This window comes from Nomascus leucogenys, chromosome 2, assembly GCF_006542625.1.
Source record: "Nomascus leucogenys isolate Asia chromosome 2, Asia_NLE_v1, whole genome shotgun sequence".
NCBI lineage: Eukaryota > Metazoa > Chordata > Mammalia > Primates > Hylobatidae > Nomascus > Nomascus leucogenys.
The window spans coordinates 103543080-103562502 of NC_044382.1; the positions used below are offsets into that span (position 1 = coordinate 103543080).

The following is a 19423-nucleotide window of genomic DNA, read 5'->3' on the forward strand; positions in this document are numbered from 1 at the left end:
AAAATTTTGATTTTCTGCTGCCAAGTCCAATTCTGTTTTAAATTGAATGATACAACTGAGAGCACTTTGAAAACTAATAAAAGTTGTATTCACTGCAAATGTAGCAAAATAATACTTCGTTATTTGCATTATTTTCTTTATCTAATTTAATTGTATCTTCTTTGGAAACAGGTAGTTCAATTCAATAAACATGTGTCCTTAGCTACTAAACCAGACAGTTATTTTGAAAACTTCCCCTATCTTTTTAAATTCTAATATTATCAATCACATATTTCCTCACTGAGAATGTCTTTTTAAACTTTTTTTAATGTTTTGCAGAGACAAGACCTCACTGTGTTGCCCAGGCTGGTCTCAAGCTCCTGGCCTCAAGTAATCCTCCCATGTCGGCCTCCCAAAATGCTGGGATTACAGGTATGAGCCACCACACCCAGCCAAGAATGTTTGATATTTACTAGTTTTTACTTGACAATTGAATCTAATATTTGTACAGTTCCTAGTCATAAAATACTCTAGTATTGTATTAAATTATTTTTCTCTATTTTATTCCTTTAGATATAGGAGACAAATTAAAACCGCAGCCCTAATCTGGTTCCTTCTATTCCCTACATATGATATCAAATAGGGTAGGCGGAACAAAACAGGATCATTTGGTGCCAGGAGCACTCTCAGGGTTGTCTAACAATGAGTTAGCAAGGCTTGGGGACTCTCCTTCCTCCTGGCAGGAGGAGTTACACCCAAACTCAGCCTCCTTTGGAATTGGGGGCTCTCAGGGCCCTCAACCTATCCACCTCCTGCAGTGCTCATATTCAAAATGTGCAAAGGATGCTACACAGCTATCTGGGGTCTATCCTTGGTCCTGCCTCTATCCTGGGTTCAAGGAATCCCTTATGTGGCCTATCCTAGTTCATCAGGAGATTGCCTTGGGATTTGGAATCCGGGAACTTAAGAGTATTTGCCTTATCTTATCCTTCGTCATGCCCTACAAAATGTGTTTAATCCACCATGAGACTACTGCCAGATCTGACCAGGCCTCAAAAGATCACTTCTTAGGAATCTTCTGAAGTTTTGGAGAGATATTAGTCCTGGCTCCTGCAATGTGAGCAGATTCAACTGAGCAAATATATGTAGAAAAAGAATTTCAGGTCTACCAAAAGGTAAGTTCTGACATGGCTTCAAATATATGCCTCACTTATGTAACCAGTTATGTCAGTAATTACATATGACGTAGAGTCTAATTTGTCAGCAGTTTGATAGGGACTTTGCTGTCTGGGTTGGTAATAAGTCAGAGTTTTGGAACTTGCATCAAAACCTCTTCCGCCATGGTCACAGGAGTCAAATAATGTGTCAAACTGCATCTTTGAATTCAAGCTTCTAAAAATTATATTCTAGTTAACTTTTTATAACTCAAGTGATCACATGGAAAACAAATTTATCATAAACACATAAAAAAGCTTCTAGGTGATATTGCTCTTATGCTCTTACCTCCTCGATCTCGAGCAGCTAAACTTTGACCCCTTCTTAATGTAATGTCCAGCTGGTACATTCCGGGATCAGCCAAAGGGACTTCTGCATTACTGGTTCCAGCAGCGTTTATTTTCTGGAAAACACGAAATATAAAAAATATTAAATTTATTATCTCTGTTCTATTTTCTCCAAAGGGAGACCATATATAGCTTAACCTAAATTATAAGAATTAGTCAATAAAATAAATAATCTTCTGATTTCATACAGCCTTATAATCACTTAGTTCTCTGAAGGTTTTGAAATTTATGAAATTCTTTAGACTCAAAAACATGGCAGTTACCGAAATGTCCTGTTTTAACTCAGATTATGGATAACAAATGGAATATAAAAACATTTCCCATGGAAGTCTCCACACAATTCAACTAAGAAATATGAAAATGGAAATACTATCTGAAGTGAAAACATAATCAATGATGAGTGGAGAATAAGAGTGCAAGAGCAGTTGACTTCTACCTAACTGGAAATTAAAATTAAAATGATTGATTCAGGTGACTGTTGACTCATTTATCTGTGCAGAAAAGCTCATACCTATGAATTAAACACTTCTGCTTCAGCCCCAACATGAAATTTAATTATATAGAAATAAATTCACCTAGCATTTTGGCAATATTTGCAAGAAATATATTCTCGATGGGGCTAAATTTCTAGTGCTGCTTTCTATGGAATAAAAGTACATAAGCTATTCCTAGATCTAAAAATGTTTGTGAGGCTGCCTCTATAGAATTTATTTTTAGCAGCAATATACTCTTAATAATTTAGTAGGCATTGAATTACAAGAGGAATAATGATATTAAAACAACACAAATGAAACATGTAGTAAAAATTCTTCAGGTCATATTTTGTAGTCTCTGCCACTCTGTATACAATAGGAAAGCTTTTCTTTGTGTGTTTGGGATTAATTTAAATTCTTATAATTTGTTTTTCTGATTCAAAAGGAAATGTCCTTTTGTCTTAGAATATGCATGGATGAGGTAAAATAACAGACAACAGTCTTTTAATTCCATAAATCACATAAAATGAAACAATAAAGCATCATATAAACAATCTTTACGGTATATAATTCACATACCCTACATTTGCTCGTTAAAGCAGCATTTTTTTTTTTTTTTGAGGTTTTAAGACCAAGGCAAATAGCTTTGCTGTTGGAGCAATTATTATTTGAAACAAGAGGCAGCACAGCTTTGATTGATAACCTGAACTCATTGTCTCTCCTCTGGTAACAATAAAAAATAAGTCACTTCACCTTTTCATGATATCCTTGTTTCTATAAATGATCCCTCAGTCACTCAGCCTAGAAATCGCTGAGCCATCTTTGACTTCTTCATTTGATTCCCACCCACATCCAAATAGTTGTCAAATCCCCCCCACTCCATTTCTGTATGACAGCTCTCAATTGTCTTTTTCTTTTAATTCCTATTACCACTCATTTGGATGAGGCCTTCAAACAACAAAGGAGTAAAAAGTAAAATGATTGTCTTGCTCTTCCCTTACCCATCTGATTGTGGCCACCAATGACAACAATTTGGGAAATATTTGTCACACTTTTGAAAGTCTTATGCAAACATATACACATACATATAGGTTTGTTTTTTTTGTGGTTAGGCTTTCAGTTTTCACTAGTTTTAAACAAAGATAGTATTATATTTTGTCTATTATCAACAATTTCTAGAAAAACATCATGGGCACTTTTCTAGTCAATACATATAGATCTTTCTTTTTAAAATGTTCTAGCTTTATTGAGCCATAATTGACAAAATTATATGATTTTATGATATACAACATGATGATTCAATATACGTATGTTTTGGGCATTGATTACCATAATCAAGTTAGTTAACACATCTCTCACCTCACTTGTTTACCCTTTTGTTTTGTTTTGTTTTGTTTTGTGGTGAGGACACTGAAGCGAATTTCAAGTATAAAATTCAGTACTGTTAACCATAGTCACCACGCTGTGTATTGGATCCCCTGAACTTATTCAACTTCCAGCTGAAATTCTGCACTCTTTAGCCAACATCTCCTCTTTTCCTCCACACCCCCACCCCTAGCAACTACTTTTTTTTTTTTGAGACACAATATTTTTTCCCAGTGTAGGAATAGCATAATTTCTTCCATTATTTCCCTATTGATGGACATTTGTGTTAGTTTCATTGTTTGCCACACAGGACTGGTGCTTTCATTTCTCTTGAAAAAGTTTACAGAATGAATTTTTCCAAAAGGTTTTCCAAAAGGTTTAAATACTTCACGCTTCTATTGAAAGTGTACAAGACTGCCTATTTACCACACCTTAGTCAGCCTAGGATGTTACTAATTGTTCTAATTTTTTTCAAGTTTAGGGCACAAAACATGTTATCTTCCTTCAGCACATATTTCCAGAACTATGGGTGAGGAGTCTTGAAACCAGTGTAAAGGTCAACAGTGTGACAGCTGTTCACTAAGCCATACAGAAGATACCAACATGGAAAGAAAGGAAGCCAATCAAGATTTTCTAAACAACTTTTCAAAGAACAGTATATATGTGGGTCTAATTAATAAGCAAGATTTAAATTCAGACCCAGCAAACTTTGTTGAGGTCCAATTGTGTTTCAAGCTTTTCATCAGGTTCTTTTATATACATTGTTTCCAAATAAACAAATCTATTAATAAATATTAAGCTTATATAGGTTTTCTACTTTGTAAAAAATGGAATAAAATCTGCAGGAAAAGAGGAATTTTCTATGTGCCCTGCATCTTCCTCTACTGTTTTAATAGGTATCCTAAAGACAGAAAAATTTGACGGCTCAGACAGCTATGTATTTTGTAGTCTTCATTGCTCTGTTCAGTGCTTCTTGAAGTCTAGTATGCACAGAATTTGTAGAGTACCAGGTTTTATATTTTCAAATATGTATTATAGTTTATGTGCAGGTTAAGGAATTTCCAAAGATAATTTTAACTACACTAGATTTTTCACTTCTGCAGTTTCAGAATTTAACATTTAGTTAAGACATAACTTCTCCAGACTTATATTTATTTGCTATAGTCATTTCCTCTTCTACAAACTTCTAATTTGTATCCTTTGTTCTCTTTTCTGCTGTGTTGTCTTTTTTAAAATGACATATAGAACAGTTTCTCTACCAAATCTATTGCAAATATTTCCTCCCAGTGTCATCTTGTTTCTTTGATCTTTGTAGATGGTATATGTGGTCATATAGAAACTATTAAGCTGTTAAAGCTGTCCTTCTTTCCCCTTTAATGACTTCTGTATTTCTTATCTTGCCTAATAATGTTTTCCATATCATGGCAATATGTATTGATTCTCATATATTTTAAAATTCCTTTTATAATTTTAATTTTTACGTATCTTCTAATCATATGAAATATATTTTAAATGTACCGTGTGAAACAGGAACCTATGTGTTTTCTTAGTTCTCGCCTGGAATTGTAACACTGCCCATTAAATAAGCCCTTTTTCCCTTTATAATACATTAAGTTCCCATATACAGTTGGATCTGTTTCTGAAGTCCCCATGATCTGTTTACTTCTGTGTCAATACTATACCATGTGATTACAATGACTTTAAATTCTAATATTTGTTAGAATATGTAGCTCCCATCTTTCTTGTTTTTCAAAAGCTTCTTGATTATTATGACATTTGTATTCTTCCTGATGAAGCCAAAATAGCTTGCTGGTTTAGCTGAGCCAGACCATCTAGGTTTGAATCCTGCCACTTACTAATTGTGTGAGCTTGAGAAATTATGTAACTGATTTTTGCTTCCATTTTCTTACCTGTAAAGTGGGACTAAATTAATACTACTACCTCCTTGTCAGGTTGTGAGCATTAATGCATATAAGATGTTAAAATATTGCCTGGCTGGTTTGTTATTCACTACTGGGTGAAAATATAAAAGATAAAAACAAATAATGCTTAGCAAATTGTAAGCACTCAATAAATGTTAGCTACTGTCAGTTTCCAAAAATGAAACAAAAAGTACAAAATTTAGATTTGAACTGCATTGAGTTTCTAGATTAATGGGAAGAATTTATAATTTAATGATATTAAGTATTTTCCTTTAAGGAAAATAGAACTTTCCATCATTTCAGGTTCTGTTGTATGCCCTTCAATACAATCTCATTTTTCTTCTTTCATTTCTATCTAGCTTAATTTATTCTTGGGTATTTTATGGGTTTCGTTTCTATTGTAAAAGGAATAATTCTTTTCCATTTCCATTCTGATAAGGTCATTTCTAGTATAATGGACAAATATTATTTTGTATGGTGACTTTATATTCTGTCACTTTTCAAGTCATATTTTGGGTTGTCTGTGTATAGAAATCATATTGTCTGTATATAATGCCTTTTTGACTCTTATTTTCTAATATTTCAATTGCTTATTTTTAAATCTTATTGTGTTATCTTCCAAAGACTGTTGAAAATGGTGAAAACAGTGAACATTTCTGAATTAGATTTGGTTATAATGTGCGTGCCTTTTAGTATTTCACAATTTAACGTGAAGTTTATGAAGCTTAGGCTTTTTCTTCTCTTAATTTACTTGGGCTTAAAAAAAGCACTGCTGAATTTTATCAATAGATTTTCAGCATACGTTAATAAGATCATACAGAATTTTTGGTTGATAGATTTTTCTAACATTGAATCATCTTCATATTTCCAGAGTAGACTCTACTTGGCATTGTGAATTTGTTCACTCTAATGTACAATCATGATTATGTTCAAAACCATCTATCATATGTCAGCATACTTGAGTATATCCCTACTTCTTAGGAAGGCACTCATAGCTCCCATGATATATTAGGTTGGTGCAAAAGCAATTGTGGTTTCTGCCATTACTTTCAATGCAATTACTTTTGCACCAACCTAACTCAAGCCTATCATTATAAACTGAGCCTTCACTTCTCTTCCACAAATTCTGGACCATTTTTCCTTAACAGAATAGAATTTACACTTTAAAAACTTGTATCTTCATCCTTTACTCTTGACCAGGGCTGCCTTCCCTTCTTGTTTCCCGTGTCTTCCTACCCAGTCTTCAAGGACCATTTCACTAGCACTTTATATCTTTATTTTCCATTACCACATTCTATCTCAAATGTCATATTTGTCATTTTAAATTATGAACCTTTAAAATCAGGGAATAGAGTATTTAAGCTTCAAATTGAAAATGAATTATGCTAGAGGCTACAAAGATAGAAAGATGTCTTTACGAGCACCTGATCCAGCTGAGTAGAAACATCAATGGGGATCTAAATACAGTTGGCGAATCCATGGGCAGTTTGTTCTCTCTCTTCTTCTACACTCATGTAATGCATCCAATCTGCTTTGGCACCCTGTTTGAGGAACCCAGGTATACCCTTAGAATCCTTCTTAATACAGTGCTCTAGGCAGCCATCACCAATTGATAAAAATTAGCACTTAAAATGAAACCCTGTCCACTCAGGAGCTGTAATAAAAGACTGACTGTAATATACTGAAGGTATGAAGTCATTGGGAGAGAAGGACAGTGGATCAATCATGATGGGAGAGGACTCTCAGGAGGCCTCATAAAGATAACCATGGAGCAGGGTCTGAAAATATGTGTAGGACTTTGACAAGTGAAGATTTGGAAGGAGGGAGCATCAGGAAAAATCAACATGAGCCGATGGTAAGCAGTCACCAAAAAGCACATCACTAGATTGTATGAGAAATAAGGTGGAAAGGAAGACTGATGTACAGTGAGGCCCAGCTAAGGAGGTTTCAGTCTGTGGGCAACATGAAACCATCACAGGCTTTTGAAGACAGAAACAATAGAACCAGGCTCCAGTGAACACACACTTACTGCCTTACATGTTTTATGCTCTGGGCCAAATGCTTAGATTTCAGCAATGAACAAAACCCTGGCCTTTTCCCTCTGTAAGAGGGATGAGAGTAGAGAAATCCCATGTATCTAGAAATTATTTAAAAGGATTTATAACTGTTCAGTTTAAGTCATAAGAGCGTGATCTGACCAGTGGTAACAAAAACAAAAGATGGATTTGAGAGATTGAGGAGATTCGATCAACTGAATTTGCCCACTGACACGATGTGGGAAATAGTGGGTGAGTCACACAGAAGTTTGAGCTGCGCTCCTGGGAGGATGGTAACGCCCATAGTAGACAGCAGAAATGAGAGGAGAAGCAACTCCAGGTCACCACTGTGTCAGCTCCAGGGATCGCCCAACTCCATAAAAGAACATCAAGAACTTTAGTGGATCTAGAGAGACATCTCCTCTCAGGCTCACTATAGTGGTTCCAAGAAGAAAATCAGCAGGCTGATTATGGAGGGATCTAGAAATAAATGTGTATTTCTTTATTGTAAAGTATCTTTTAAAAAGTGTTTATGAAGCTTCCAAACAAAAAGATATCTTAGGAAATATGTATCTGAAGTGCTAGGCTCACATATATTAAAAGCTCTAAAACAAACTTTGTTCACCTCTGAAATTTTAAATATCCTGAATGAGATATCTAAGTTGTCTGCTCTTGTGGTCTGATTTTTGTAACCAAGAAAGTGGCACTTTCACAGAATTTAACAGTGATAAGAAGTTAATGATCTGTGCAGTTATTTTTAGTGCCTTCGTCTATTTTGGACACTAGTTTCTTATTGGATGTATGATTTGCAAATATTTTATCCTAATCTACGGACGGTCTTTTCCCTGTTAATTGTTTTCTTTGTTGTGCAGAAGCTTTTCAATTTGATGCAATCCCATTTGTTTATTTTTGCTTTTGTTGCCTGTGCTTTTGGGGTGTTATCAAAGAAATCACTTCCAAGACCAATGTCACAGAGCTTTCCTTGATTTTTTTCTTCTGGTAGTTTTACAATTTCAGGTCTTATGCTTAAGTCTTTAATCCATTTTGAGTTGATTTTTGTATAAAGAGTGAGATAAGAGTCTAAAAAGGATATGGCATACCAATAAATGTGGCTCACCATAGTCAAAGAATCAAGGCCAAAAACACCTTATAATCTCAATGGATACATGAAAAGCATTTGAAAAAATTCAACATTCTTTTATGATAAAAGTTCCCAACAAATTAGTTATATAAGGACTGTTTCTCAACACAGTAAACACCATATATGACAAGTCCATAGCTAACATGTTCAACATTGAAAAGTTGAAGGCTTTTCCTCTAAGATCAGAAACAAGACAAAGATACCCACTTTCAACACCCCTATTCAACATAGTATTAGAAGTCCTAGTTAAGGCAATTAGGCAAGAGAAAGAAATGAGAGGCATTCAAATACACACACATACACACACCCCCCCCATGCCACCCCAAATTGTTAGAATTGATAATGGAATTCATTAAAGTTGCAGGAGACAAAATCAACTTACAAAAACCAGTGGTATTTCTATATGCCAACAACAAACTATCTGAAAAAGAAATTAAGAAAACAATCCTATTTACAATATCACAAAAAATACTTAGGAGTAGATTAATCAAGAAAGTGAAAGATCTGTATATTGAAAACTATAGAACATTGATGAAAGATATTGAAGATGACACACAAGAAAGGAAGGATCGTACATATTCATGGATTAGGAGAATTAGTATTGTTAAAATGTCCATACTAATCAATGGCATCTACAGATTCAATGCAATCTCCATCATAATTTCAATGACGTTATTCACAGAAATAGAATAAATAATCTAAAATTTGTATGAAGTCATAGACAACCCTGAATGACCAAAGCCATCTTCAATGAAAAGAACAAAGCTGGAGGCCTCACATTATCAGATTTCAAAATCGATTACAAAGTGATAGTAATCAAAACAACAAGGTACTGACCTAAAAACAGACATATTAACAAATGAAATAAAACGAAGAGCCCAGCAATAAACCTATACATTTATGATCAATTGAGTTTTGATAGAGGTGTCAAGAATACACAATGGGGAAAGTACAGTCTCTTCAATAAATGGAGTTGGAAAAACTATACACCCACCTGCAGACGAATGAAAAAAGCTCAAAATTTAAAATTCAGAGTTCTAGGCACAGTTTGAAGATTAAGAAGTTTCCATGGTAATACTCAAAAGTTTCGGGGCTAAAGCCAAATATCAGATGCAAAGTGCGAAGTTTTCAGTTGTAGATTATAACACAGGATAAATTCACAGCCTTATCAGGTCACTTATGCGAAAGTCAGAAAAAATCATGGAAGAGTAGTTAATGACCAGAGCATTCACATCTTCTATCTCAGCAAGCTACCATTTTTGCAGAAGGCCTTCCTGTCTTGCTTGAACTGGAGTCATTACCATACATGGTGATGCCAAATTTCCTTATGCTCAACTCCTCCTTCCCTCATTTTAGACAGACTAGTGGCTCTGGCTGGACTTCAGGAACTCTGAGGGTAGGACCCAGCCTGATATCAATTTTTCTTTTCCCAACAGCCCCTCAAGTAATTTCAGTGTGCAGACTAGCTTGATCCTTCTGCCAGTTATAGAAGCAAGTCTTTGTGAAAACTATGCACAAAGATTTTCCAGACTTTCCTTATTTATATCATGAAACAGCTGGGTAATACGTGTGGGAATCAACAGAAGGGTCCCAGTGACTTTAGGCTCTGCTGCTTGGGAGGCCTTTTTACATAAATAAAGAGAGCTTCCACCAGAAGATATAAAGGTGCTGGTAAAATAGAAGTTGGGAATGCCTCCTGACCTTTTTGAAATTTTCATTACAGGAAATAATAATAATAATAATAATAAAGGGGTTACTCTGTTAGCTGGCATGGTTGATTCTTTTAATTTTTAATTTTAATTTTTAATTTTTGTGGGTACACAGTAGGTATATATTTATGGGTTTCATGAGATATTTTGATACAGACATGCAATGCATTATAATTTCATCAGGTTAAATGGGATATTCATCACCTCAAGCATTTACCCTTTGTGTTACATACAATCCAATTATATACCTTTAGTTACTTTAAAATGTACAATTAAATTATTTTTTACTACAGTCACCCTGTTGTGCTGGCAAATTCTAGGTCTTATTCATTCTTTCTAACTATGTTTTGTACCCATTAACCCTCCCCTCTTCCCCTCAACCCCCAACTACCCTTCCCAGTCTCTGGTAACCATCCTTCTACTCTCTATCTCCATTGTTTTAATTTTTAGCTCCCACAAATAAGTGAGACCATGCAAAGTTTGTCTTTCTGTGCCCGGCTTATTTCACTTAACAAAATGATCTCCAATTCCCTCCATTTTGTTGCAAATCACAGAATCTCATTCTTATTATCGATTAAAAAGCAGGAGGTTTATTGTAGCATCAGTGGGGGAGGGGTATGCCTGACTTCTAGGGAATTTCCTGGTGTGCTCTTAGTACCGTGCCAAGTGGATTGTAGATTGGTTACATTATTCCATAAATGTTTCATACACTCAGGCCATGATCACTGCAGATCTAACTTTGTCTGTCAATAAAGCCCACTTAAAGTTAAAACTTCGTGACAGATATTCAATTTTCAACTTCTAAAATTTAGCAATGTTGTCAAAGATATCATTGTAGATTTCTACTTAGTCATGATAAGTTTCTACTTAGTCATCTCTTCTACTTTCTATGGCACTGAAAACATGTGTCCAGTCTATGACACTGAAAACGTGTACAGTGAAATATCCATTAAGCAGAAATCAAAGCTTTTTAAAACCTAATTTTCAAAAACAGAACTCAAAAGCCACAGAGATATTCAAAGTTCAGTGAAGCTCATGTATCTGTCAAGGAAACACTATGATTAGCTGGAAGTCAATTGATTAAGTGACTTTAAAGACCTCACATAGAATGGGAAAAATTATGGCAAATAATGGGCACACCCTACTATGTATGTCAGCTATGGTGTCTAATTTACAGCCGCAATGGAAAGAAAAGATTATGCTTGGTTCCAAGTAAATGTAAATCCCTTGCTCATAGCTGATTAGACATGAGCTGGGTGTCTAAACTAAGGGCAGACAGTGAGCAGGCTGGCTAGTGCTAGGTTGTTATTTAGCAGAGAGTATTAGTAGGCAAAGATGATTTGAATGAATTTCAGAGAGAAGAAAAAGTTAACAGCTGCTAAGCTGAAGAGTCATAATAAAGAAGCTGGAGAGGCCATAAGGCCATGTGTAACCTCAAGTCAGGAAACAGATGCTATAATTAGCAGAAGTATGGGGTGGAAAACTACATATAGTAGAGGGTAGAGTGTGACATTGTAACAGGGCATACAGACACAGACCAAGCAACCAAAGCACAGTAATGACAATATTGGACAGGAGAGTGAAGATCTATGAGCTCCCACTGCTGAAAGCCTGAAGTACGTCTGGGAGCTGAGGGTTCACTGCTCCATATTCTTAAATGTCTGTGTGGTTCCTGCTGACCTTCTTACCTCTTCTGGCCTTCTCTGAGACAGTTTTAGTGAGTCCTTGGCCCTTACTACAGAATAGAATAAGAAAAGAACGAGACCGAGCAAAAGAAGCCAAGGATCAAGAGAGCAACCAGTTAACACAGGAAATCCATGAGTGTCAGAATACAGTAATATAGAGAAAGTGAGCTGCAGAGAGAGGCTGCAGACAGAAATCACTTCATGCATCCACCTTCTTCCTCCACAGTTCTGTGTGATGTTCATGCACAGCACCCCTGAGGGACTAGCTCACCACTCAAAGGCCAAATAAGGTCAATGCTCTGCAGCTACTAAGTGAGGAAAAACTTCATGTTTTTTAAAATGAATTATTTCAACAAGAATTGGGAGAAAGTATATGGTTAGGGTGACCATGTAATTGATCATTCAAAATAGGATACTTTGGAGAGTGAAAGGGAGTACATTATTAATGAATGATATGGTAGAAACAGGTAGAAACAAAACTGTCCCAGGTAAACTAGAATGCATGGTTACAATGGTAAGTTAGCCTTCAGATACCAGAAAGCAGAAAAGTCCAATCCTCTGGTCATATCAAAGCTTTACTATACTTTGTTTTTGAACTGAACTACAACCCTAGGTTTAATTCTGGGGTTTTGGTTTCCCAGTGGCCCAAACTAAACAAAATGGGCCAATAAATACTCAGACCCAATAAATGGCAACATTTACTGCTGTTTAAAAATGCATGAAACTCAGTGCTCCCAGAATGTCTTTTCTGGGACTGCCACAACACTGATTACTCATCCGTGGATTGTCTGCTAAATTGACTGCTCTGTGTGGCATTGCTTCATTATCACTAATAACCTTTCCGCCTACACATACAGTATATAAAATAACCTGAGTCAAAGCAAATAAAATTCTCTTTTCTTAAGCCTTATGGAGATGGACCACTCTCTTTTTAAATTAGACCATGTAAGCAGACTTTGTGTTGCAAGATACAAGTTTTGTTGAAGAAAGCACAGGTGAGATAGCAATTATTTAACTTCAGCCAAAAATACTATCCTCTCTGATATTTGTTTTCTAATCTTTAAAATAGGTAATAGATACCTCATAAACACTGTTCTGATTATGAGATAAAATATGTAGGCTGGGCATGGTGGCTCACGCCTGTAATCCCAGCACTTTGGGAGACCAAGGCGGGCGATTGTGAGGTCAGGAGTTTGAGACCAGCCTAACCAACATGGTGAAACCCAGTCTCTACTAAAAATACAAAAATTAGCCAGGTGTGGTGGCATGCGCCTATAATCCCAGGTATTCAGGAGACTGAGGCAGGAGAATTGCTTGATCCCAGAGGCCAAGGTTGTAGTGAGCAGAGATCAGGCCACTGCACTACAGCCTGGGTGACAGAGCGAGACTCCGTCTCAAAAAAAAAAAAAAAAAAAAAAAAAAGTAAAAGTGTTTGTAACTGTAAGAAATTGTTCAAATATAAGTGGTTATTTAGAGGCAGGTGATGAGGAGATCTATTATAAGGTAAAGGAAATATTACAGGAGTCAGAGCACAAAGACATGGACACAAGGCCTAGTTATGGTATTAAATTGCTGTGAGGCATAGGGAAAGATTTTGAGCTCTAGAAGCCTCATTTTCTATTTCTTTAAAAAAAATCCTTGTGAATTTTCTTTTCTTTTCTCAAGATGGCTGACCAGAGACATTGGATGCTAGTTCTCCTCAGAAAGATTAAAGTGACTGTAAATGGACAAGTTCCAAATGGGAAAGTGAGGGAAGACAGCCAGGACCTCTTGGAGAATCCATGGGAAGAAGCTGGGGCACAAACAAGGAAAGCAGCAAGAATCTGGCATAGATTGACTCCCAAGGAACTCAGACCCCATGGAAAGACTTGGTGAGAGCGCTTCTCTGCTCCTCTCACCTCTCTGACATCTCCTGACAGCCAGACTGTTGGGGAACCCTTCTGATCTTGTGACTCAGGGCAATGCTATCTGTGGTGATTTAGGAACTTCCTGCAGACAGAGAACTTGGTGGCCAGTTTGCACGAGTATGGTTGAACTCCCCTCAGGTTTGAAATTAGGTATCAGGTGCCATACTGATTGTACACTTGTGCCACTGCCTTGCATGTGGTTTCTCTGCCCTTGAGTTACTCCACCACCAAATCCCCCACAAATATACACCACAACCTGCTCCGACATTGGCAAGCACAGCTTATATGAAGAGCAGGGTCCAACTCCCACTCCCTACACAGAGTGGCAGCGTTCTAGCAAGGGAGGACAGATAAGTTTCAGAGTTGCCTGATCTGGCCTGGGGAAGAGGTTCTCACCTCAGCCCATTTTGGTGGTAGCCCTCAGAGGGGTATATCCATGGCCTGCACCTGCATTGCAGTGGGGAACCAAAGGACAAAGTCTTTGTGAATCGGAAGTCATGAACCCTACAACAGGGAAGTGATAGGGAAGCAGATCACATACCTGTTGGCTCAAGATGAGGAGCTGATGCATGCTCCACCACTTTCCCCCAAGACTTCAGTGTACCACAACACAATCTCTTCCTGCCAATACCCCTTCAGGGTGGGTGTTTCCACTCAACATCAGCCTACCTAAGATCAAGTCAGCTCCTACTCTTAACTGCTATATACTGGACTGAAGCCTGAACTGCACCACCGAACACAACCTGCTACCAGAGGGCTTAGTGCTAGTCCATGAGATAAGCTTCCTGAACCTCCACACTCTCAGCCCCACAGAAGGTCATATGTTGGCTCACGCATCCAATACACCAGTACAACAAGCAGCAGCTGAGAAAGCCACAGCATAGAAGCTATATACAACCAAGAGACACATCCAGAGCCTTAGCCTTCTGGAAGTATCCAGAAAATAAGTCAACTGATTATACGCAACATACACCACAGTCATACCCTCAAGGGAAAAATGATATTTAAAAAAAAGTCTCATACAAATGATGGCGAATTCAAAAATAAGAAGCAGATGAGAAGGAATCAGCACAAAAAACTCCAGCAGTACAAAAAGCCAGAATGTCTTGATACTTTTAAAGGATTACTCTCACTCTCTAGCAATGGATCCTAACCAAATTAAATAGTTTGAAAAAACAGATAAAGAACTCAAAATATAGGTTGCAAGGAAACTCAGTGATATCCAATACAAAATAGATATCCAACACAAAGAAGCCAGAAAAACAATTCAGGATATGAAAGACAAGATGGCTACATTAAAAAAAAAAATAGAACTCTAGAATAGAAAAGTTCACTAAAGACATGCTTTAACAATAGACTAACCAAGCAAAAGAATGAATTTCAGAGTTTGAAGATCAGTCTTTCAAATTATCTGAGTCAGACAAAAATTAAAAAAAATTTAAAAAATGAACAAAGCTATCAAGAAATATGAGATTATGTAAAGCAAACAAATCTATGATTTAATGGCAGTCTGAGAGAAAAAAAAAGTAGGAACTCGGGAAACTTATTTAAGGGAATAGTTCAAGAAAATTTTCCTAATCTTGCTAGTAAGGTCAACATCTAGATGCAGGAAATTCAGAGAACACCTGCGAGACACTATACAAGATAACCATCCCCAAGACATAGAGTCGTCTGATTTTCCAAGGTCAACATGAAAGAAAAAAAAATCTTAAAGGAAGATAGACAAAACAGCCAAATTACCTATAAAGGAAATCCCATCAAACTAACAGTGGACTTCTCAGCAGAAACCTTACAAGCCAGAAGAGATTGGAGGCATGCTTTTAGCTTTCTTTAAGAGAAAAATGCCAGCCAAGAATTTCACATCCTCCTAAAAAAATTAAGTTTCATAAACAAAGGAGAAATAGTCTTTTCCAGATGAGCAAACACTAAGGGAATTCATCACCACAAGACCGGTCCTACAAGAAATGGTCAAGGAGTTCTAAACATGGAAAGAAAGAATGATATATGCTATCATAAAAACACACTTAAGTACAAGGCTCAGCTAACGATACTATGACGGGAACAAAATCTCATATATTAACATTAACCTTGAACATAAACAGCCTAAATGCTCCACTAAAAAGACATAGAGTGGCAAACGGGACAACAGCAATGAAGATCCAAGTTTTTGTTGCCTTCAAGAGCACATCTCATGTGGAATGATATCCACAGGCTCAAAGTAAAGGGAAAATGAAGGATCTAGCACACAAATGGAAAACAATAAAGAACTGTGGTTGCTATTCTTGTATCAGATAAAACAGACTTTAAATCAACAACAGTAAAAAGGACAAATAAAGGCATTATATAATGATAAAAGATTCCTCCAACAAGAAGACTTACTTATCCTGAATATATATGCACTCAATGTTAGAGCACCCGGATTTACAAAACAAATACTGCTAGACCTAAGAAAAGAGATAGCCAGCCATACAATAATAGTAGGGGGCTTCAACACTCTACTGACAGCACTAGATAGATCATTGAGGCAGGCAACTAACAAAGACACTCTGGACTTAAATTGGACTTTTGACCAAACGGACCTACCAGACATCTACAGAATAATCCACCCAACAGCCACAGGATATACATTCTCACCTGTGCATGGAACATTTTCTAAAATTGACCACATGCTTGGTCATAAAGCAAGTCCCAATAAATTCAAAATAACTGAAATCATATAAAGCATCTTCTGGGACCACAGTGGAATTAAATTAGAAATAAATATCAAGAGGAACTCTCAAAACCACACAAGTACATGGAAACTAAAAAGTCTTGTTTCCAAAAAACTTTGGGTAAACAACAAAGTTAAGATGGAAACAAAAAAAAAATTTTGACACAAATAAAAATAGACAGAAAACATACCCGAACCTCTGGAATACAGCAAAAGCAGTGGTAAGAGGAAAGTTTGTAGTAATAAATGCCTAAATCAGAAAGATACAAAGGTCCCCAATTAACAACCTAACATGACACCCAAAACAAGCAAAACAAGAACAAACCAAACCTAAAGTTAGCAGAAGAAAAGAAATAACAAAGGTTAGAGCAGAACTAAATGAAATTTAGACCAAAAAAATTATGCAAAGGATCAACAAAATGAACAGTTGGTTCTTCAAAAGGATAAACAGAATTGATAGACCAGTAGCTAGACTAACCAAGAAAAAAAGAGAGAAGGTTCAAATAAGCACAATATCAAATGACCAGGGTGACATTACAACTGAAACTACAAAAGATCAAAAGTAATACAAGTTTCTCAGAGACTATTATGAACATCTCCATTCATACAAATTAGAAAATGTAGAGGAAACAGATAATTTCCTGGAAACACACAGTCTTCCAAGATTGAACCAGGAAGATATTGAAATCCCTTACAAAACAATGAGTAACGAAATATAATCAGTAATAAAAAATCTACCAACCAAATAAAAGCCCTGAATTCTACCAGATGCTCAAAGAAGAGGTGATACCAGTTTTACTAAAACTATTCCATAAAATTGAGTAGGAGGTATTTCTATCTAATTCATTCTATAAAACCAGTGTCATCCTGATACCAAAATCTGACAGGGACACAACAACAACAAAAACTACAGGTCAATAGCCCTAATGAACATAGACACAAAAACTGTCAATAAAATACTAGCAAGCCAAATCCAGCAGCACCACAAAAGGTAATTCATCACAATCCATTTAGGTTTTATTTCTGGGATGCATAGACGGTTTCCACATACATGAATCAATAAGTGTGATTCACCACATAAACAGAATAAGAACAAAAAACATATGATTATCTCAGTAGAAGCAGAAAAAGCATGTCATAAAATCCAACATTTTTGCATGATAAAAACTCTCAACAAACTAGGCATTGAGGAGACATACCTCAAAATAATAAAACAAATTTATGACAAACCCATAGCTAACATCACACTGAATGGGCACAGTTAGAAGCATTTCCCCTACAAACTGGAACAAGACAGATGTCCACTCTTACCACTTCTATTCAACATAGGAGTCCTAGCCAGAGCAATCAGGCAACAGAAAGAAATAAAAAGTATCCAAGTAGGAAAAAAAGGAAGCCAAACTATCTCTATTCACTGATAACGTGATCCAATAGCTAGAAAGCCCTAAAGATTCTGGCAAAAGGTTCCTAGACCTGATAAATGAATTCAGTAAAGTTTCAGGATAGAAGATCAATGTACACAAGTCAGTAGCATTTCTTTACACCAGTAATGTTCAAGCTGGGAACAAAATTAAGAACTCAATCCCACTTACAATAGCCACACACAAAAAAACAAAATACCCAGGAATACATTTAACCAAAGAGGTGAAAATCTCTACAAGGAGAACTACAAAACACTGTTGAAAGAAGTCACAGATGACATAAATGAATGGAAAAACATTCCATGCTCATGACTTGGAAGAATCAGTATCATTAAAATGACCATACTGCCCAAAGCAATCTATAGATTCAACACAAATCCTATCAAATTACCAATGTCATTTTTCATGGAATTAGAAAAAAAAATCCTAAAATGTATATGGAACCAAAAAAGAGCCTGAATATCCAAAGCAATCCTGAGCAAAAAGAACAAAGCTGGAAGTATCACATTACATGACTTCCAACTACACTACAAGGCTATAATAACCAAAGCAGCATGGCACTGCTACAAAAATAGACACATAGATCAATGGAACAGAATAGAGAACCCAGAAATAAAGCCACACACCCATGACCAAACGATCTTCAAAAAATTCAACAAAAATGACCAGGGTGACATTACAACTGAAACTACAAAAGAATGGGGAAAGAACATTCTATTTGACAAATGGTGCTGGGAAAACTGGCTAGCCACATGCAGAAGAATGAAACTGGAACCTTATCTTTCATCATATATAAAAATTTATTCAAGATGGATTAAAGACTTAAATGGAAAACCTCAAACTAGAAAAATCCTAGAAGAAACCCTAGGAAAAACTCTTCTGGATATTGACTTATGCAAACAATTTAAGGTGAAGACTTCAAAAGCAAATGCAACAAAAACAAAAATAGACAAATGGGACTTAAGCTAAAGAGCTTCTGTACAGCAAAAGCAACAGTCAACAGAGTAGACAGACAACCTATGGAATGGGAGAAAATATTTGCAATTTATGCATCCAACAAAAGACTAATATCCAGAATCTATAAGGAACTTTAAAAAATCAACAAGAAAAATATAAATAACTCCATTAAAAAGTGGGCAAAAGACATGAACAGATACTTCTCAAAGGAAGATATACAAGCGACCAATAACCATTTGAAAAATGCTCAACATCACTAATCATCAAAGAAATGCAAATTAAAATCACAATAAGATGCCATCTCACACCAGTCAGAATGACTATTATTAAAAGGTCAAAAAATAACAGATGTTGGCAAAGACGTGGAGAAAAGGGAACACTCATACACTGTTGGTGGGAATATAAATTAGTACAATCTCTATGGAAAATAGTGTGGAAATTTCTCAAAGAACTAAAAATAAAGCTTCCATTTGACCTAACAATCTTACTACTGGCCATCTACCCAAAGGAAAAATAAATTATGTATTTTAAAAAACCTGCATTCATATGTTTATCA

General features: G+C 36.1%; 1 protein-coding gene across 4 annotated transcripts in view; it reads right to left on the reverse strand.

The window, feature by feature from the left end:
- MCTP1 (multiple C2 and transmembrane domain containing 1) overlaps window positions 1–19423 on the reverse strand; it is a 596589-nt gene that overhangs the window by 304255 nt on the left and 272911 nt on the right. For all 4 annotated transcript variants that reach the window (XM_030816935.1, XM_030816928.1, XM_030816920.1 and 1 more), the window contains exon 2: window positions 1483–1597. In XM_030816935.1, coding sequence (XP_030672795.1) covers window positions 1483–1597 — 115 coding nt within the window. The remainder of the gene's footprint in view (window positions 1–1482; window positions 1598–19423) is intronic.